The 21,616-nt window shown below is 51.0% G+C and overlaps 1 protein-coding gene across 1 annotated transcript; it reads left to right on the top strand.

The window, feature by feature from the left end:
* The first annotated feature begins 2,107 nt into the window (after positions 1 to 2,107).
* ZBTB21 (zinc finger and BTB domain containing 21) lies at positions 2,108 to 20,987 on the top strand. Its single transcript, XM_082655082.1, has 3 exons — positions 2,108 to 2,195; positions 5,135 to 5,332; positions 13,708 to 20,987. The coding sequence occupies exon 3, from the start codon at positions 13,720 to 13,722 to the stop codon at positions 16,885 to 16,887; it is 3,168 nt and encodes a 1,055-aa protein (XP_082511208.1). The 5' UTR covers positions 2,108 to 2,195; positions 5,135 to 5,332; positions 13,708 to 13,719; the 3' UTR covers positions 16,888 to 20,987.
* The last annotated feature ends 629 nt before the right edge of the window (positions 20,988 to 21,616 follow it).

Genomic DNA, 21,616 nt, shown 5'->3' with positions numbered 1-21,616 from the left:
GACGGTCTGGGCAGAGGAGCTGACACAGGAGGCTGAGAACCAAAGGTCAGATAACGGGTAGAAAATCCAGGGGAGGGAATTCCCTGGAAGTCCAGTGGTTAGGACTCTGCACTCTCACTGCCGAGGGTGCAGGTTCAATCCCTGGTCGGGGAACTAAGGTCCCGCAAGCCGTGTGCTGCGAGGCCAAAAAAGAAAAAAAGAAAAGAAAATCCAGGGGAACGAAGCATCACTGAAACAAGCAGGTTTGAAGGAGGAATTGGTAGGGTCACAAACCAAAGAGCCAACTGAACAAACTGCTGGATTTAGCAGTCAGGTCTCTTTTAGTGAAATGGCCTGATCACATGGCTTAAAGAGGAGACACCAGCGTGTACCTTCCTGAGGCAGCGGGAAGGGATGCAGGCAGAAGGCGATGGCTTTTGGCATACGGTACAGTACACTGAAAACTAGAAAACCCAGCTTCTAGCTCTGGTTACACAGCTGGTACGCGTTTTCTCACCCGTAACGTGGGGACAACTACGTGTGCTCGCCCAGCCTAACCACAGGGGACCCTAAAACTCAAGGCCCTTTGAAAGACTTATAATCACTGTTCTTTTAGTTCAAAGCCACTTTTTGCTCCACCACCATTCAGTTCAAAATACAAAGACACTTTTTCAAGCGTTTAAAGAGTTGCAGAAGAAAACTTTTAGGTGCAAGATTCTTCCTTTGAGACTGAGTCCTCTTAAAATTAGTGGAACGAAAACAACTGACAATAGAGCTGTTCATTTTGCAACACGTTTTTAATTTTAATCAACCTAATGCGAGATTATTTCTTGCACATGTTCCTCAGACGTTTCATAAATTTTTTTTTACCTAGGGTCGTATGTATAAACTCAACTTTAAAAAATTAAATTTATCTGAAAACTGACATTTGGAAAATATTAAACAACATGGATTTAAAAGCCAGCAATTTAAGCATTGGTCCTAAAAATGATCACTTTAAAAGGCAGTCTCGGGAATTCCCTAGCGGTCCAGTGGTTAGGACTCAGCGCTTCCACTGCAGGGGGCACCGGTTCCATCCCCGGTCGGGAGACTAAGATCCTGCATGCACCCCGGCCAAAAAACAAAACAACATGCGGTCTCCTCTCCATTCCAATCTGATGTGTTTTGTTTACCTTGCCTAACAGAACCTTTCTGTAGAGTTAGTGTGTACAGTTTGGCATTTCTGTTACACCAATTTTCTGGTTTTGAATGAGAGGGAAGTGAGTTTTCTAAATAATGGGCTTGTAATACTCATGCAAGAAAACGACAGTCTAGGAGACAGCAATTGAGAATTGATATTAGAGAAAGTAAGTTAGTTGCCCAGCGATCGCTTAAGCCAATGCCTATTAAAAATGAAGGTTTTGTCTGTGAACACGCAGCTGACAAGTGGATGCCACGCGAGTCTGAAGAGCAGAGCTGCCACCCCCATCTGCTCAGGCGGGGTGAACCTGGAGGCCCGTTCACCCCAAGTCAGCACCGAGCGGTCCCCAGCGATCAGAACGTCCAGCTGGGAGGAAGCGTTAGCGCCCAGGTTGGTTCTCAGCAGGTCGGACGCCCCGTCGAGAGGCGTCCGCGCCGCCGAGATGCACCTGGACCCGCGCACCAAGGGGCTGCCGTCGGAAAACAGTCCTCCGAGGGCCGAGCGGAGGCGCCGCCGCAGCGCACCGGGCCGGGAAGGGGCACCACCCGGCGAGCCCACCGGCGCGTGTCCCCGCGGCGCCAAACCCACCGGGACCGCCAGGCAGAGCGCGGTCCGCGCCTCCGCGATACGCGTCCCTCCAGCCGCCGCCGCCGCCTCCCATCAGGGCGGCCCACGGGGGAGGCGCGCCCCGCCTCGAGCGGGGGGAGGACGCCGGCGCGTGCGGCTCAGGAGGAGGAACACCGGGCGGAAGGCGCGCGCGGGAGGACGCGACGGCGGTAGCGGCCAGCCGCCTGCCATCGGGCCCGCCCCGCCCGGCCCCCCGCGCCGCGCACCTCCCTCGCCCCGCCCCCCGGCGCCTGGCGGCCAATCACAGGGCCGCGCACGTGACGAGCGCTGCCTGCGATGACCTCATCCCTGGTGTGGGATGACGTCAAATTCAAGATGGATGGAATCACAGCGGCAGCGGCGGCTGCGGCGCGCGCGAGCCGAGTGTGAGCGGGAAGGGGCCTGGCGTCTGCCTCGGGGCTGAAGACCGGTGAGTAACTGTCAGGCCCCTGGCCCTAGGAGAACTGCGGGGCCCGTGGGAGGCCACAGCCTCCCCGCAAAACGCGGCCTTTCCTGACGTAACTCTGAGGTGATTTCTCTCCTCCTTTTTCTCTCCGCCGGCGGGTTGCGGGCTCGGAGCGCTTCTGCGCGTGCGCCGGGCCCGGCTCTCACCGAGCATGCCCCGGGCTCCCACGTAGCCCGTTGTGCCTTCACACTGCGCATGCTCCTTGCCCGCACTTGGCCTCGCCCTCGCCACTGCGCACGCTCCGTCCCTCACTGGGCTTCCCTCGCCGGGCCCGGCGCCCTTGCGCCGGGCGGTTGGGGCGCCTTCCGGCCGCGGGCGCGTGCTCCATCCCGGGCAGGCGTGGAGGCCGGCTGGTGTCTGCCGGGGCGCGCGGGCGTACGCGGAAGCTGCGGGGCCGGGGGACCCCCGCACCTGCCGCGGCCCGCGCCCCCGCCCCACCGGCCCTCGAGCCCCGCCTAGCGGCCGCCGGCGCATCCAACCATTGACCCGAGTGGACTGCTTGCCCCGCCTCGCCTCGCCTCCTGGCCGGCCCCCCGCAGACCCCCGGGAGGACCGGTCTCCCCGACTCTCCAGCGCTGGCCCCGAGCGTCTCTGCTGGAATGCGGAGCGCCTCCCCCGCCTCTCGGGAAAGCCCCCGTCTGAAACCTGCGGCCGGAGGCGTAGGTTGCCGACCGGCCGCGCTGGAGACCCCCGCCCAGAGACCTCCGCGGGCCGGACTCCCCGAGATCTTTTCTCGCCCAGACCGCTTACCTGGCGCGCGTTCACTGGCCCCCGTACGGGAGAGCATGGCTGTGACCGCGGGAGCGCCCCTCGGTCCCGGCCCTCCACCCGGGTTGCTGCGCGCTCCGACCGCAGCGCCGCGCGGTTCTGGAGGACGCCGCTTCGGCAGCACCGTTCAGAGGGGTGACCGTAGAGACAGGTTCTCCAGCGGGGCGGCCTGGCAGTGGGAGGTGGGGGAAGCGGTGGCCGGAGCCCGCGCAGTGCACAGCGCCCTGGGGGTCTTGGGGCGGGAGCCACCAGCCCCGCTCACGCCCGGCATCTGAGGGCGTCAGGTATTACGCAGCATCCAGGACTGCTGACAGCGGTGACCCTGCGCCATCCATGGGGAGCCTGCGTGGTGGTCTGATTCCTTGTTCGGAAGAAAGTGGGTTAATCCGTGTCAGAAAGGCTTCTCGTTGGCAGTTACTTTTGAAAACTTTTACCCGCTGGTGCTTGGAGTAAATCCTTCATCCACCTTAATGACTAATAGTCATGACGTTTAAATATGAGTACCAGTAAATATCAATGGTAAAAAGAAAGTAGACATGGGGGGCATTGGTTCACTTCAAAATAACGTTGCATCTAATTTATTCTTCCTTTTTACACTGTTCGGTGTAGAATGTGCTTCGTTCTCTGGAAATAAAAGTTGCAAAGGATATGACCCCTGCCCTTGAGGAACCTGACCGTGTTCATGGCAGGGCGTGTTAGGTGTGTAACAGGAGAGGAGCCAGGGTATTGAGAGGGTCTCTGGGTGAGGGGAGACGACCAGAGGGACCAAAGCCAGCGGGGGTGAGGAGAGCAGACGCCAGAGCTGACCACGAGCAAGGCTTGACGGGCGGTGGGCACTGGCTAGAAAGGAAAGAGAAGAGGTTTCCAGTTTGGGAGACCTGCTGGCTGGCAGCACACCGAACTAAACAGGAAATACGTGGGGACCGGCAGATGTGGGAGGGTAGGGTCCTAGGTACCATCCTGGACAAGAGGGCTGTCCTGTGATGGACGAGTCCCGAGAAGCCTCAGCAGGGATACAGAGTTGGAAGTCATAGGCCGGTAGCAATTAAGGCCACAGGCACTCACGCACAAAGCGAAGACCACGGCCATGCGCCGCTATCTGTGCCGGATGCTGGAGCAGCAGAGATGCGCCAGCCCAGGCCTCGAGCCTTGGTAATGGTTTCCCTCTTTAGGCACCTGCTGGGCCTGCACTAAGCATTAGGAACACACAGCTGACAACAGGGCTTCTTCCTTTTAAGGACTCTCATGAGAGGGTAGATATAAAGGCCGATCATTCAAAATAGATGTGTTATTGCAGAGGGGACGAAGTACTGTGGTAGCTTAGATGGCTGAGCTACTGGCCAGGAGCACATCACTAGAGCTTTGTAGAGATGGTGACGTTTGAGCTGGATCTTTCTGTAGAGGTTAGCCAAGTAAAGGAAAGGTAAGAAAGACAGTCGGTGGGAATTGGGTGTGCAAGTTTGTAGGGTAGATGCTCACCCTCATGCTGTCCAGTAAGGGTGGAGAGACGAACTGTGATCAGAATATGAAGACTCTTGCATGCCAGTCTGTAGAGTGTGCATTTTATCTAGGGAGGAATAGAGAAGTCAATACAGTATTCTAAAGGGCAGCGGTGGGACCAGCTCTGCTTTAGGAAAACAAAAGGCACGGACTCCACTCCTGCATCTAATCAGAGTGTCAGAGTACAGAAAAATCAACAGATATGTATTGTTGTGTGAGACACCACGTTGGGCATTGTGAAGAGTGTCAAAAGACATTAAATAGATTCCTAGTCCTTAAATAGCTTTTACATTTCTGCTGGGGAGACAGACAACTTACAGTATTCGGCACTGAATAAACACTGCGTAAATGGCGTCCCTCTGTAATGCTGCAGTTGAAAGGCGTTTGCTCGTTACAAACTGCAGTGGTCGAGGAAGGTGTGTATATTAGTTAGCTAGGGCTGCCGTAACAGAGCACCACAGACTGGGGGCCCTGAACACCAGCAATGTATTTCCCACAATTCTGGAGCCTAGAAGGCCAAGATGAAGGCTCTGGCAGGCTTGATTTCTCCCGAGCCCTCAGCTTGTGGACGGTCATCTTCTCTGTCTTCACATGGTTTCTCTCTGTGTCTGTGTCCTTCTCTCCACCTCTTACAGGAACACCAGTCACGTTGGATTAGGGCCCACCCTTAAGGCCTCATTACAACCTACGGTCTCTTAGAAGACCCTGTCTCCACATACGCTTACATTCTGAGGTGCTGGGGGTTAGGACTTCGACCTAGGAATCGCAGGGGACAGTCCAGCCCACGACCGAAGGCTTAATGGAGGAAATGGCCTTGAGCTGAGCTTTGAAGGGTGAGTAACGTTCAGCTGAGTGGGGGCGGGGGCGGGGGGTCTGGGACATTGCAGATTGGGTGACAGGAGAAGCAAGACCTGCGGGTGGTGTCTCAGAGACAAAGTATCTGAAGCAGGAAGTTATCACGAGGCGATAACTAAAGGAAAGAAAATTTAAAAAGTAGTTTGAAACCAGATTTACAGAGCCTTGAAGTCCATGTTTTTAAAGTTTTTCATTTTAACCTAATGGAGAACCATCGTTTTTATCATTTTATTTCTTTTTAGTCAGGTCTTAGGTCTCAGCTAAACTGTCACATCGAGGCATTTCCCGACCATCCCCTCCAAACTCTGGTTCCCCACCCCCCGTCATAGCTTCCTATTTATTTCCATTGTAGCTCTCAGCACAGTCAAAAGTTATCTTTTTTTACTTGTTTCCCTGTTCATCGTCTGATTTACCCACTGGAAAGCGGGGGCCCTGTCTGTTCTGTGCGACGCTGTACTTCACCTGTGTCTAACCGTACCTTGCCTGTAATAGGAGCTCGGTAAAGAAGCTGAGTTCATAATGGTAATACCTAATGTGTGCGTCCAGCGGACGATCAGAGTTTTGCTTTCGGAAGCTCAGTCAAGGTGGATTTGGAGGCCATGATAGGAAGGACGAGTACCACTTGGAAATCTATTAGTCAGGGTCCTTTAGTGACAAGAGCAGAAACTGCCAGGCCAGCTTGAATAGAAGAAGAAATTGAAAGGTAGAGAGAGGGCTGCTCTTGACATTGAAGGAAAGACAAAGAATTGGGCCGGGAAGGACGAAGACCAAGGTAACTGCAGGAGCCCGTGTAGCGGGCACTGCAGGCTGCACTCCCAGGCCAGGGCTGAGATAAATCAGCTCCGCTAGTTGCTGCCTTTGTTGTTCTCAGCCCATATTCCAAAGGAGAAAGTTTCTAATGGGCTGGGCATTGGTTGTGTGCCCAGTCCTGAGCGAGGGGAGCACAGCGCCTCAGACTCCTCGGGACGGGGGTGCTCCAGCGGGAGGGGCACAACAGGAGGCTGCTCTGTTAACCGGGGTGCGTTCTGCTGGGTGAGGCGGCGCGCACACCCTAAGACCAAATCAGACCTCCTCGGGGGACACAAAACCTGTGGTGAGATGGGGTCCAAGGGGGTGACATCGCTGCTCTTGAAGGGTCAGATCAGCGAGGCTGGCTTTGAAAGCCCAGGCGCTTTCGAGGATGTCTGGACATCTGCATTGTCTCCAAGTGAGCCACGATGAGATGGAAACTCAGAGCTGCCTGCCTGCCACCATCTCATAGTAAAATCAAATGGACAGAGTCAGGCCAGACCCAGAGGTGAGGGTTTGGGAGTGAGCGGGGGTGTGTTTATATTCCAAAGCCAAATGCAGATGCTGTTTTTCTAACTACGGGTTTGCTTTGTGTTACATGCATTCCTTCTTTTTCCCAGTGTCATGGTTAGGGCTATATAAGTGATCTCCAGCATTCCAAAGGCTTGTGTGCCCGGAGTTCAGTTTCACGTTAATGTTTTGGATTAAAGAGAGATTTTCCTATAGAACTGGAGTAAGGGTTTTGTGGGCTGGTCTTGGAGCAAGTTTGATTTACAGTGTACCTTAGCTCTGATACCAGCCTGAGTGTTCGTCTCCAAAACTCGAAAGCTGCTGTGAGGTTATTTGGTCCCTTCTCATCTCCCCTTCTGCGCCCACTGTTCACCTCCTGATGTCCTTTTATCCGAGTGTCTAGCTCTGGTTTGCTTCTGTTTATATCCCTGGAATGTTCTATAGTCCAGAACTGCCTACTTTCCTCCATCTCCTTAAAAATCGTAACTTCCTACAGTTGGTATAAAGAGGGAATTATTTGCACTGAATTCCGTTATATTAAGATATGAATCCCCTGCCCCTCTTAGCACTCAGTACCTGAGGACTTTGAGGCGGTGGTATGAAATAGTTTTCTGGAATCCAGTTGTGAAGTGCGCCATAGCCATTCTAGGGAATTGGAACCTCATTCAGGCCAGAGGCTTCTGGAGTTTTTAAGCCCTGGCACTATTAGATGCATGTTTCTGGAAAGTATTTACAGTAGAATGGTGAAGAGTGGAACCTGTAGTATTGATATCATTACAATTGTCTGGTAAGCAATGAGTCCCCCATCTTCCCGCAGGTCCCCACCGTTCACTCGTCGACCCTCCCACCCCTCGGCCAAATTAACTGCTTCCTGTAAACAGTCTTCTCGGCACTTTTTGTATGCTTCGTTATGTTTAGTCTCACATGTCTGTCCTACCGTGGAAACGTTCAGGAAAGGAGGAAGAGAAGTAGAGTGCCCGCGTGCAGACGGGAAACACCACATGCACCAGGAGCTCGCACACATACGGCGCCTTTTGTTCTTCGTAAGAATCCTGCGCGGTGGGCAGTGTTAGCCCCATTGAACAGGTTGAGGAAACGTGTGCTCAGGTTGAGTGATCTTTACGAGGTTACATACTTAATAGGTGGCAAAGCCAGGATTTGAGACAAGTAGACTCATTTGACAGTCTTTCCCGTGGAGCTGCAGTGACGGCCATGAATTGTTAACTGTATAAAGATTCTCTCATTTGAAATATCAGGAAACAACATGAAATAGAAACAATTTAGGCAGAGTTTGGGGAGATACTTGTGTGCAGGGACCCAAGTGGAAGGCAAGCCCGGCCCGCTTCAGGAGCTGGTTTCCCCGGGGGTTTCCTCCCAGTCTCTTGTATGGTAGAGGGACCTTTTCGTCCATGTTTCACCCACTTTTCTTGTAAGAGCACCAAGGTTTCCACCGTGACTGAGTGGTGGCGGGAGCTTGGGCGCTGGAGGCTCATGCAGACGAGCAGTGGGCAGGAGGGGCCAGGGATGCAGCGACAGCGCACATGTCCACGTCAGAGCCTTCAGACCTGGGATGCTCTGTCCTCCGTGAGTCAGAGGTCCTGAGTGTCCACGAGAGATTGGAGTTTGATGACCCAGCAGATTTATGGAGGAGAAGGTACCTCCAGCACGAAAGCTGGCCTCCCCTGAGGCTGCAGAGCAGACAGGCACGCGGCTTTGAGCGTTCAGTCTGCACATCCACCAGCTACAAAGGGTTTTCTGGATTATGTCATGACACGCAGCAGTCATGATTCTCACCCCCGTTTTTGCCTGCGTTCTTAGTGTAGCATTTTATATTTTTAATGAAGTTGTGAAGCTCAATCAATATACCTACTGTGTCATTAAAACACAGAAGTCCAAAATGTTAATTGTTTGCAGCTAGACCAGGAAAGGGGCCATTGTTAAGCTTTGATGATTGAATTAAAAGGTAAAAGCAAGGGCCTCTGCGTGAAGGAGAGGAGTCTGCACCGTGTGCTCCTGTCACCCCAGACACCGAGAGCCCTTGTCCTGGGCTCCTGAAGAGGATGGGAGAGGTCACTGTCCTCCGATGACCCTTGGGGGGCCTTAATTTTGCTCCGGGGGCCTCATGCCTCCACCCCCTCCCCAGCCTCATGACCCGCCCTCCCCTACGTGTGTCTTTTGCTCCAGCCAGGCACTTGGCCTTGGCTCTGTACTGAACACACTGCTCCTGTCCTTGAAGTGTCCTTCACCCTTCCTTCCTGACGCCCATATTTTCTGAGTCCTGCCTGTTCAGGACACTTCTTTTGTAGAATCCCTTCCCTGACCTTCCTCTCACCTGGACCCGGTGCCATCACCTGTACTCCACCTGTACCTCTGCGCCCTGCCGCCAGGTGCTTGGCACACCGGAGTGTGTGGTGGTTTGACTTCCCCGTTCCCACGCAAGGCCAGGAGCTGTAAGGCAGGACCATGCTTGTCAGGCTGCCACCCTCCCTGTCTGGCCAGTTCTAGCACATACTAGACCGGTGCCCAACCATGAGAAGTGTGTAACGTGATGACCAAGAGTCCAGGCTCTGGGGCCCGACTCCCAGCCCCACAATTAACTGACTGGGTGACCTTAGGCACACTACCTGATCTCTCGATGCCTCGGTTTCCTAATTTGTAAAACAGGGATGATGGCAGTACCTAGCTCAGATGGTTATGTGGGAATTAAAAGGTACGGTATGCAGGTGAAGAGCATGGCCTCCAGAGCCGGGCCACCTGGTGTGAATTCTGCTGTGCTCCTGACGGTGCAAACCTGAGCCTCAGGCACGTAGCCTTCACCCTGTGTGCCTCAGGTTTCTCAACGGTAAAATGGGGATAATGATGGTACTACCTCCTAGGGTTGGTGTAAATATTGAGTTAAAGCCTGAAAACTGTTCGCAGGGCTGCGTGGCAGAGCAAGCGCTCAGATGTCAGCTGCTGTTCGTGCCCGATCAGTGTCTCGGGAATGGTACGGAAAAATCAGTACCTGGAGCCGTTCTGCACTGTTATCAGGAATTTGGACGTGCTTAGCCACTTCTCAAGCAGGCGCTCTCGATGATGACTGTAAATTAAGGCTAGAGGCGAATGAATGGTTTTAAATTCCAAATACTTTTCAGGGACGGAGACCATTCCTCTTACAACTCAACTCTCAGTGACTTATTTTTCCCTAATTTCCTGTTTCATTCAAAAAGTATGGAAGCCTGTGGTTTAGGGATTAGAAGCAGTTACTTAGAACAAAAATAGAGGTCACGATAATTTGAAGGAAGAAAAAGAAGGAAACTTTTCCCAACAATGAACAGTGAGAAAATGCGGGTTTCTTGGCCTGTAGGAATAGGGAGCAGATGATATGTGCATTAGCGTTGCTTCGTGTCCAGGGATGTAGAAAATCTCACTTGGTTTAGTCCTCACACAGTCGCTTGGTTTCTTAGTTGGGGTTCCCCCAAAAGCAGACCCTGAGACAAGGATTCAAGTGTAGATGTTTATTTGGGAAGTGATCCCAGGAAGCATAAGAAAGGTTGCAGGGAGGGCTTCCCTGGTGGCGCACTGGTTGAGAGTCCGCCTGCCGATGCAGGGGACGTGGCTTCGTGACCCGGTCCGGGAGGATCCAACATGCCGTGGAGCGGCTGGGCCTGTGAGCCATGGCCGCTGAGCCTGCGCGTCCGGAGCCTGTGCTCCGCAACGGGAGAGGCCACAGCAGTGAGAGGCCCGCGTACTGCAAAAAAAAAAAAAAAAAAAAAAAAAAAAAAGGTTGCAGGGGAAGTGAAGCAGGAAAGGATGCCCGTGAAGGGTACATTAATTACCAGGTTCCTGCTCACATTTAGAATATCTAAACTGAATTCCTGAAAAAAGTCTGAACCAATTTTTCAAGCTTCATCTCAAGTAAGGACATCCTTCCAGTTCTGGCAGAAACCTTGGAGACACCCTTACCTCCTCACCTTCTTACCCTCTGCAGTCAGTCCGTTAGAAATCCTAATGACTGTCTTTACCTCCACCGCTGCCCCGCTGGTCCAGGCACTGTCCTGTCTCACCTGCATCAATGCGGTGGACTCCTAGCTGACTTCCCAGCTTACACCCTCTCCCATGGTTCATTCTTTGCAACAAAGCCAGAGGAATCTTTCTGAAACAAAATTCAGGTTGTTGTCATTCCTCTTCTCAGAATCTTCCAACAGCTGCCCTGGTAAAAAGTGCAGTCCCTCCGGTGGTCCCCCCAGCCCTGCACAGTGTCTCCCCAAGCTCCTTCAGTGTCATCATCCACGGCTGCTTCAGCTCTGCTCCAGCCCTGCTGTTACCTCGTCTCTTCCCTATGCCTATATGCTCTTCCCTCAGTGATCCTTATGGCTCATCCTTGCGTCCTTCAAGCCTTCTGAAATGTCACTTTGTTGAGTGAGTGAATAGGTGAATGACGTGAAGTTCTGGTAAAATTTGTAGTATGTTATAGGTGCTGAATAAATGGTAGCGATTATGGTTTTCTTTCCTGATTCTCACAGTAACATTATTATCCCTGCTTTACAGTGGGGAAGACTGAGGCTCAGAGAGGTTGATTAGCTTAGAGCACTGACCTTCAAACTGTCTTAACTCTGACCCACAGGTAATCTAGAGGTGATTTAAAGTATATGGGAGGATGTGCGTAGGTTATATGCAGATACTACACCATTTTATATAAGGGACTTGAGCATCTGTGGATTTTGGTATCCGCAGGCTTCCTGGAACCCATTCCCTGCAGATACTGAGGGACCACTGTACATCTCACCCCAGTGCCGGCTTACATGTGTGGAAATGTATGCGTATAACTTGTGAAAGTTTCACGAGATCGTAGTCAGCCTTACTACATTTGAGACATTTGGACTTTTCTACTCTGCCCTAGTCATTTTTTTCAGTTGTTCACTTCAGACCACTAAATTGATTTTAAGAAACCCTTTTGAAAAGTACTTGTCCAAGCCTTTGATTCTGCATCTGCTGTTTTTCCCTGTGGCAGCATCTGAACTAGCTGTCTCAAAAATTAATTGCACTAAAAATAGTGTTCACAACACGGCTGAGTTATGAGGGTGGCATTATAAGCTTATTTTTTTCTCTGCTGACCTCTGTAAATGATGACAGGGGTTTCTTTGCACATAAATAGATGTGTGATTACAAAGACAGTATAGTAGGATTAAGGGAGAAATTTAAATGGCTAATCAAAAAAAAGGAAGGGACAATCTCCTTCTCAAGCACTCACCATGGAGGTGAAGCGATGCCAGGCAAGAATGAACCGCAGCTCGGTACAAGCTGACCAAGGCAGTTGTCTGTGGACGGGCTCCAGGCGTTGTCTTTGGAAGCAAAGTCACGTCTCCAGGTCAGTCAAATGGAGTCAGTACCTCAACAGGAGCCAGATCAGTGGTGGGAAGACCGGGGATCACGCTTGGTCACTCCAGGTGGTGGCCTGGGAAACTCTTCCCTGCAGATTCTCCTGAAGAGCGCAGAGGCTAGTTGACCAGCAAAGCCTGGTCCTGTGAAGCCCGAGGAGAACCTGCAAACGTGCGGGTACCTTGTTTGGTGTATCTCTAGCTCACCCTCTAGGGAATGATAAAACCGTCCAAATAGTCTTAGTTACTCTGAATCCATTTTATATTAAAAAATAAATGTCATAACTATTTTAAAGAACAAGATGGCATTATAAAACCAAGCCAGAGACGAGACATTACCGTAGCAGCAGCCTGAGGGAAGTGTCAGATTTGGAGAGTCAGGTGTCCTCTCTGTGTGAAATGGCTTCATCTTCGTCAGAGGTTAATCTGGACCCTTTTATGCTGAATTAAATATCTATTAGCCCTGCAGTTTCTGAAAATTAATTGCACATTTGTCAAGTCCTTACTAGGTATGACATACAGGCTCATGTAATTTTCGCAGCAACCCTAAAGGAGGGCACAGTTGTTAACCGTCTCACGTGAGGGACCTGCTAATCTGAGATGCTAGTGGACCACAAGGGAGGATCTCAACCCCAGCCTCTTGGCAGACACCCACCCCCGCCACCAGCCCCCCACTAGGCCTTTAGATCTCACCTTTAGAGTTGAAGGGAGTTTCAGTGAAATCTCAAGTCAAAGCCCTTAGTTTAGAATTAGTATAATTAAGTCTAGATCCAGGCTAAAGCTTCTACTGTGCTATTGTTGAAAGTGTAATTTGGTAAGGAAATAGTGTTCGGATTGCAAGGTGTTTAGCATAAGAAAGAAAACAAACTTCTTTATTCTTTAATATTTCTAACCTTTGCTAAACACTTTGATGCAATCATAATTAGCAAATGATTTTCCTCTTTCCAAATTCTTACCTATTTTTTAAATTTTTTTTTTTTTTTTTGCGGTACGTGGGCCTCTCACTGCTGTGGCCTCTCCCGTTGCAGAGCACAGGCTCCGGACGCGCAGGCTCAGCGGCCAAGGCTCACGGGCCCAGCCGCTCTGCGGCATGTGGGATCTTCCCGGACCGGGACACGAACCCGTGTCCCCTGCATTGGCAGGCGGACTCTCGACCACTGCGCCACCAGGGAAGGCCTCTTACCTATTTTTGAGACTTCTACTTTACAGCCTATTGTTAATTCACATTGTGTTTAATCATATTCAGTAATAAAACTGCTTTCCTTTCAGAATTACGGACTTTATGGGGTTCGGTACTTCATACTTACTCTCTGAGCCAATGAAGAATAGAATTAAGCCTCAAACGGATGTGGGCCGTAAATATGGATAATAAACCTTGTTTTCAAATATTGCTTCTCTGCGTACCTGCCAAGTTCTCGCTGCCTCTTTGCTGGTATGGAAATGCCTGTTACAGACCGTAGTGCTTAAAATCCTTCAGTTTTAATGACTGATGACCTACCTGAGCCATGAGACTTGTTTCTGTATATTTTCCTTGTTACTTAAGTAAGATTATTCATCCAGAAACCTCGTGTTGGGCCACAGTCTGCTAGGCACTGGCACCTGTGAGAAGACAGCTGGCGTTCCCGGCCCTCGAGCAGCCCTCGTCTGGGGAGCTTCCGCCACCCTGCTCACGCGACTGCACGTTTGTCTTTCAGGTGAGCCCGAGCATGGAGGGGCTGCTGCACTACATCAACCCAGCCCACGCCATCTCTCTCCTGAGCGCCCTCAACGAGGAGCGCCTCAGAGGGCAGCTGTGCGACGTGCTCCTGATCGTGGGGGACCAGAAGTTCCGCGCGCATAAGAACGTCCTGGCCGCCAGCAGCGAGTACTTCCAGAGCTTGTTCACGAGTCAGGAGAACGGGTCACAGACTGTGTTCCAGCTGGACTTTTGTGAGCCAGATGCTTTCGACAACGTGCTGAACTACATCTATTCTTCGTCTTTATTTGTGGAGAAAGGCAGCCTTGCTGCTGTGCAGGAGCTAGGCTACAGCCTGGGCATCTCCTTTCTGACCAACATCGCTTCTAAGACGCCCCAGGCCCCCTTTCCAACGTGTCCCAACAGAAAGAAGCCCTTCACGGAAGACGATGAGAACAGTTCTCAGAAGAGAAGCGTCATTGTTTGTCAAAGTAGAAACGAGGCCCAGGGGAAAACCGTGAGTCAGAATCCAGCCGACCTCAGCCACCCTCCTCGGCCCTCCCCCGGCATCGCCGTCCAGGCCAACGCCAGTAAGGCCCCCGGTCCCAAGCCCACGGAGCCAGCGCACCACGTGGCAGCAGCTGAGAAGAGTCGGCCGAAAGATGGCCCCGCGGGCCTCGCGAGGCCCCCCGAGCTCGCCGGGCCATCGGAGGAGCCGAGCCGAGGCGGCCTGGCCAAGCGGGGCGCGGCGCCGCCTCCGAAGCCCCCGCAGGACCGGGGGGCCGCGGACGAGAGGCCGGGCGCCAGCACTCCGCTCCCCCGAGGCGTGGCCGTGGAGCTGGCACTGCGGAGCCCGCGGCCGCCCGTGCTGTCTCTGCGCGGCGCCCCGGAGACGCCCTTCCTGCTGAAGGAGGCGGGCCGGGGCGGCGGGCCGAGCGAGGACAGGAACCTGCTCTACTACTCCAGGCTGGGGCTGGTGATCCCGGCCGGGGGGCCGGTGCCCGGGGGCCAGGGCGTGGACAGGAGCGGCCCGCTCGTCAAGAGCCTCCTCCGCCGCTCGCTGTCAATGGACAGCCAGGTCCCCGTCTTCGCGCCCGCCGCCGACCTGCAGCCCCCGCAGGGCTCCTGCTCGGGCTCGGGCGACGCGGCGGGGAGCTCGCTCGGCGCCTTCTCTCAGGGGCCATCCTCCAGGGACGCGAGCGAGGCGGCGGCCCCCGACGCCCGGGCCCCGGCCCCGCAGCCGCACCGCCTCCGGTCCTTCAGCGCGTCTCAGCCGGCGGAGCGGCCGGGGGCAGCCCCCGGGCCCGAGGTGCGGGTCAAGGCCGAGCCGCGCAGTCCCCCGGAGCCCGGCGACATCATCCGTGTCACAGTGGGGGACGCTGCGGCCACCACGAGGGACCTGGTCCCGCAGGCGGACAACGACCGGCAAGACGCAAGCCGACTCCCGGCCAAGAGGCGGTTCCAGGCGGACAGGAGGCTGCCGGCCAAGCAGCCGAAGGCCGAGGGCCGGGGCTCGCCGGGCGCGGGAGACCCCCGTGCGGAGCGTTCGAGCCCGCCTCTTCTCGAGGCCGACTTCCCGGGTTCTGACTTGAGCAAGGACGAATTCGGCGAGCTGGAGGGTGCGAGACCAAACAAAAAATTTAAATGCAAACACTGCCTTAAGATCTTTAGATCCACGGCCGGCCTTCACCGGCACGTGAACATGTACCACAACCCCGAGAAGCCCTACGCCTGCGACATCTGTCACAAGCGCTTTCACACCAACTTCAAAGTGTGGACGCACTGCCAGACGCAGCACGGCATCGTGAAGAACCCGTCCCCGGCCGCCAGCTCGCACGCCGTTTTGGACGAGAAATTCCAGAGGAAGCTGATCGACATCGTGAGGGAGCGGGAGATTAAGAAGGCCCTGATCCTGAAGCTGCGGCGCGGCCGGCCCGGCTTCCAGGGCCCCGGCGGCTCCCCCGTGCAAGCCATCAAGAGGAGCCTGCGGTCCCGGGCCAAGGGCGCGTACGTGTGCACGGCCTGCGGGAAGGCCTACCGCTTCCTCTCCCAGCTCAAGCAGCACGTGAAGATGCACCCGGGAGAGAAGGCCCTCGGGGCCGGCAGGGCCACCAGGCCCAGGGAGCGCGCGGCGCCCGGGGGCCCGGCGGGCGGCGGCTCAGAGCTCTACCTGTGCCGCCTCTGTAACGCCAAGCTCTCTTCTCTTCTAGAGCAGGGGAGCCACGAGCGCCTGTGCCGCACGGCCACCGTGTGCCCCTACTGCAGCCTCAGGTTCTTCTCGCCCGAGCTCAAGCGCGAACACGAGGGCAAGTGCGAGTACCGCAAGCTGACCTGCCTGGAGTGCATGCGCACCTTCAAGTCGGCCTTCAGTATCTGGCGGCACCAGGTGGAGGTGCACAACCAGAACAGCATGGCCCCGGCCGCAGGCGCCTCCCCGCCCCGGCCCGACCTCAACGGTGAGGCCAGCGGCCCGACCCGGCCACAGGCCCTGCCCGAACCCGGCCGGGCCGACGCCGCCACAGCTGCCGCCGCCGCCGCCGCCGCCGCCGCCGAAGACGACCCCGCGGGCGGCCGCGGCCCCGAGCCCGTGAACTTCGACCCGGAAGACGCGCCCTGCCTCCCCGAAGACCTCAGCCTCTCCAGGCCGCTGAAGGTCCAGGTCAAAGAGGAGCCGGCGGAGGGGGCCGAGGAGGAGGCGCCCGAGCCCGGCGCGGCCCCCAAGGACCTGTGGCCATGCGAGAAGTGCGGCAAGACCTTCCCGGCGCCCAAGCAGCTGGAGCGGCACCAGGAGCTGCTGTGCTCCGTGAAGCCCTTCATCTGCCACGTCTGCAACAAGGCTTTCCGCACCAACTTCCGGCTCTGGAGTCACTTCCAGTCCCACATGGCTCAGGCCGCCGAGGACCCGGCGCACAGGGAGCCCGAGGTGGGCCCGGGCCCCACTGGCTCCCCATCGCCGCCCCCTCTGCCCCCGCCGCTGCCCAAGATCCAGCCCCTGGAGCCCGACAGCCCCACGGGCTTGCCCGAGAACCCGGCTCCCAGCGCCGACAAGCTCTTCGCGGCTCGGGAGTCAGACACGCTCTTCTACCACGCGCCACCCCTCTCGGCGATCACGTTTAAAAGACAGTTTATGTGCAAGCTCTGCCATAGGACATTCAAGACGGCGTTCAGTCTCTGGAGCCACGAGCAAACCCACAGCTAAAAGGCCGCCCGCCTCGCTCTTGGGAGACCGGAGCCCCTCGCCGGATTTCAGCCTGTGCCGTGAGCTGTGTCATAAGGAACAAAACATCTTTCCGAAAGGAGTAATAAAGGTTGCGAACTGTCATGCTTGAATATAAGTTTGAGGGAAACTGATGTTAATCAGCAATGTCCTTACTCAACCTAGAAAAACTCCAAAACACCGTGTGCTTCTGGACCTACGGTCATAGGATGGCTTGACTTCGTTACTGTTGAAATTTGTTTTTGGTCGTGTGCATGGTTCCTCATTCCATGGTATCAGTATAATCTTTTACTTGAGGTGGTTTGGGTTTTTTTTGTTTTTACTGATTTGCAATTAGTGAAACACTGTTCAAGTATTTCTTCTTTTGATTCTCTTAAGACGCCTAAGTTCTGGTTAAATCTCAGCCGTGTTTGTAAGTCCAAAACGTATCGGATCGAAGTGGAGTAGTTTGCAGTATTAAGATCTTAGAATACTTCAGCAATAAAAAATGATAAACCTCAACTTTAATAAGTTATCCTGACACTTGATAAAAATAAATATTTGGTATTTTGTGGTCATTGAGAACTTTTTTTTGTATGAAAATTGTGAGATATAAATCAGCAATAGTAACACTTAGATTTTTATAAAATAACAAAAACTTGCTCTTGGGTCATTTCATATAATTAGTGATGGAAGACTTGGGAAATGAAAACATTAAGATTTCTGGAAGCCCTCCACGTCGGTTTCCAAAGCTTCGGTAGTGGCGGGCATGGTAATCAAACGTGCTCCGTCACGGCTCTGAATTCAGACCAGCATCGAGGGGCTGTGCGTGTTTGCTTTCCTCTGGTTTGCGCTGTCACAAATGGAAACTCTCAGTGTATTGGGGACAGAGAACAAAGATAGCATATGGCACAAATTTCGAATTTAACAACATTAGTGTAACAAGGTCAGGACATATATTTACATAGATCCCAAGCCTCCGGAGTGAGTACAGCTGCTCTAAATCCCAAATTACCGTTTACTCTCAGACACTTGAAGCAGAGGGAGAAGCCACACGGCAGTCTCCACATGCTTTTCAAGAACAATATATACAATAATCAGCTTTCCTGCCTCTCTGTCTTGTGATTTCTGGTAGAATTTTTTGGAGTTGATGGTGGTAAGATGTCCACAGTGAGACCATTATGCTTTAAGTCACTGCTTAATATTCCATAAATATATATTAAAGTACTATCAAGGGTCCAAACTTAGCGTTTGCTACTTATTTTGGCCCATAGGGCTTGGGCTTCTTTTCTTTTTTATTGTTTTGTGTAAGTTGTAATTCAAAGCCTTTCGGTGGGTATAATCCAAAGTTCAGTGGGGCGTTTCAGAAGGAAAAGTTTCTTTCATTGGCAGGGGTGGGGAGGCGAGCTGTATAAAAGTAGAAATATTGTTGAAACCCCAAAATTCTTTCAAGGTAATGATGGGTTAAGCCTCCAGGTTTATTAATTTTTTTGCAAGCTGTTCTTTCAGATAAGAAAGTCAACTACTGTGACTAAGGAGTAATCTGCTGAGTGCCTAAATTGGTGCTCTAGCAGCAGAGAAGTCTACTCACCAGTCTCGTAACCCGCATTCCATACCGACGGTAGGAAGGGGATTCTTATTTTTTATTGAAACACAAGCATTTTTATAAAATTTTAACTGACTTTGTACATTGTAGAAATTACATACGAAAGTTTGCCTTTTATTCTTTCATTTGGAAACTATCAAAAGTCCCCAACTATGGTTACTTCCTATTTTTGTTCTTAAATTTGATGGAGAAAGTAAAGTCAAATCAAGTTGCAGTTATTGATTATTGCCATCTTTGTGTTGTCTTGAAGAAATCTATGCATTTTAAAGACAAAACGAAAACGTGATTTTATGTGATGGATTACTGTTCTTTGAATTCACTGCCTGTATAATGCGGTATTTCTTACTCTGAACGTCCTGGTAGCTATCACTTCAAAACAAGCCGGTTTCCTTCAGAGTGATCGTTACTTATGGCTGTGGAAGGATGGGTTGGTAATTCCACGATACATGGGATCCTGGCGTTGTAAATTCAGGATCCCAGGACTTGAACCTTTATGCTACATTTTTGAAGATTTTTTAACAACGTTAATGAATAAAAAATATTTTTGATCTAAATATAGGCTCTGCATATCTGTTAGATTTTAAAAATTGCCAGTGTTTGGTCTTGTTCACATTTTTGTCTAGGCAAGGAGCATAAGATTTCAAAGAAAATTTTGAACCAAAAACATTTGTAATGCAGTTCTGGTTTTTCTATTACTTTTTATACTGTACCTTAAAAGCATCAGGCTGAAAGAGTTTATTTTGGTGGTCAAAAAATAGGCTTCCACTCATTTAACTATTTTAAATGTTAAGATGTAAAATAATGAAAGACACATAAATTGCTTTATTCAGTACAGTTTTGTTCAAGAATGTTTATCTCAGCCAGTAGGCAAATACTGGGTATAAGACAAGTTGGCCTTTTCTTGCTGAAACACGTTAGCTAGTAAAGATATTCTTGAAGATGTTTTTTTCTGATTGTAATTAATTTTTGAGAATGTAAAAAGCTCTTTATTCCTTGTAAGTATTCAGGATGCCTGCTTTTTTATGCAATTGTGGAAAGAATGTCAGATGTTTTAATATATTCTTTGTTAATCGGAAAACTTGTTATTGAATCGTTTTCTTCATTTGGGGGAGGGAGGAACACCACAGAAAGTGTGTTTTTATCCAAGTAAGCAATGGAGGTAACAAATCGTGTGCATTTTTTACAGGTAAAATATCTAAAGAGTAATAGAATATTCACCTTTAAAACTAGTTGTGGTTAGTATGCGTTTATAATTTTGTCAAAATATACAGCTGACAGTTCGACAGTGATGTTGTCTGCATTCGTAGGGAGGTGGAATGTGGCTCCTGGTTTTCTGTTTGGGAACAGATCATCATGGCCTTCTCTTTAAAAATATGCCCCAGCACTTAATCTCCGTGATAGTCTGATCCACACACAGCACCGATTGGTGCTAAGAGTAGAAACTGAGACAAGAATAAAATGTGCCCTTTGGTGGAGAGAAGAGGTGTAATCAGGCCAGCCGGACGGTCGGATGAGGGAGGGACAGGAATGGACTGATCCAAGTCGGCCTTTGTTCCCTCAAACTGTGTGTGTGTGTGTGTGTGTGTAGGGATGTGTGTGTGTGTAGGGATGTGTGTGTGTGTAGGGATGTGTGTGTGTACAGCCAAAATCTGGAACTCTAGGAAGTAAAGTTATTTTCATTTTCTTACTGCAAAACTAATGTCATTCGTAACAGGTTTCTTTATAAGTTGCACTAATTAATATTGGAATGTTACGAGTCAGTTTATCAATTTCTGATGTGTCTGATTTTTTTTGCAATAATTGTGAAAAGCATTATTGATTTAAATAATGCTAGCACATATTCTTTAATAAGTTCTTTAACACTGGCTTTTTTTTTTAAGTTTTACAAGTAGGTTTTTCTCTTGTGGCTTTGGCACTTTAAGGAGCTTGACGTTCGCATAGTTTTTGGTGTGCCCACTCAGCGCTTCCCGGCTGTGTGCACTAGGGTGCCCCGTTGCCACGTGACCGGGGAGAAAACTCACTGTCCGTGTTTAGATTCTGGAAGAGAAAAAATGAGTCAATGTCAGGTTTTTAAAAAATTCCATTTAGAGACAGTCGTTTGGGAACCAAAGTATTTTACTGTAAGTCTTTAAAACAGTTGAGTTCAGTGCTCTTTAGTCATTTATTAGTGCTGTCCAGATTTTCCGCAAAGTTATACTTGGTTAATACTAATTCTCAAAAGGTGATAATTTCTTATCGACATTAATCCAAGGCAGTTTCAAAATTTTCGTTGGATGAATGCTTATTGCTAAAAGAAAAACACACGTGGCCGCTTTATAACTGTGCGTATTTCGTTGTCATTACGCCTCAGCAGAGAAATCATTGTTCAATTTTATTTAGGAATAAGCGTTTTTGGACTGAAAACTCATAGTAAAATAGGACTTCTACCTAATGTTAAGCCATTGCTTATTTGTATCCAATTATCTGTTTACTTTGCTTAAATCTTGACTAAGGTTGATTGGAGTCAATAAATTTGTACTGTATTTTGTTTTGAATCATGGTCTCATTGGGATGTTTTGGACTTGAATTATATAATGAATAGAGTTTAAATTTATGAACATTTAATTTATGAGATAAAGCCCTCCTCTTTGGGTGGTACGAATAGCCCCTTGAATCGTGAGAGAGATTTAATTCCCCTACCGCTCCAGGTGGCTTGTAGAATGAAATTTGCACTGAATCTTAAATTACTTGGACACCACAAATACATGATAATTAAAACCCCATCAGGGACTTCCCTGGTGGTCCAGTGGTTAAGACTCCGCACTTCCCCTGCAGGGGGCGAGGCGTGGGTTCGATCCCTGGTGGGGAAACTAAGATCCCACATGCCATGTGGCGAGGCCAAATAAAAAAAAACCATAAGTGGCAATCTTTATCCACCTTTTTTTTTTTTTTTACTCTTCAGATGAGTAGTTTTTAAGCTGATTGTGGGGTAAATGCATGAAAGGAATGTGTTTAGCACCCTGCGTTGACATTTCAGCATAGCAATCGATAAACTAGTTTTGTTTCATGTTTTAAGGGTTTCCACGCAGCAGCATCTTTTATCATTCTAATCTAGCTCTTCCAAAACACCAAGACGTGTTCACTCCT

Source organism: Grampus griseus (assembly GCF_964374135.1).
Source record: "Grampus griseus genome assembly, chromosome: 5".
In the NCBI taxonomy this organism is placed as follows: domain Eukaryota; kingdom Metazoa; phylum Chordata; class Mammalia; order Artiodactyla; family Delphinidae; genus Grampus; species Grampus griseus.
Note: the sequence above shows the minus strand (reverse complement) of the source record. Positions and strands in the feature narration are given on the sequence as shown.

Coding starts and splice junctions, on each gene's coding strand:
- ZBTB21 (XM_082655082.1), top strand. CDS start 13,720: ATGGAGGGGCTGCTGCACTACATCAACCCAGCCCACGCCATCTCTCTC.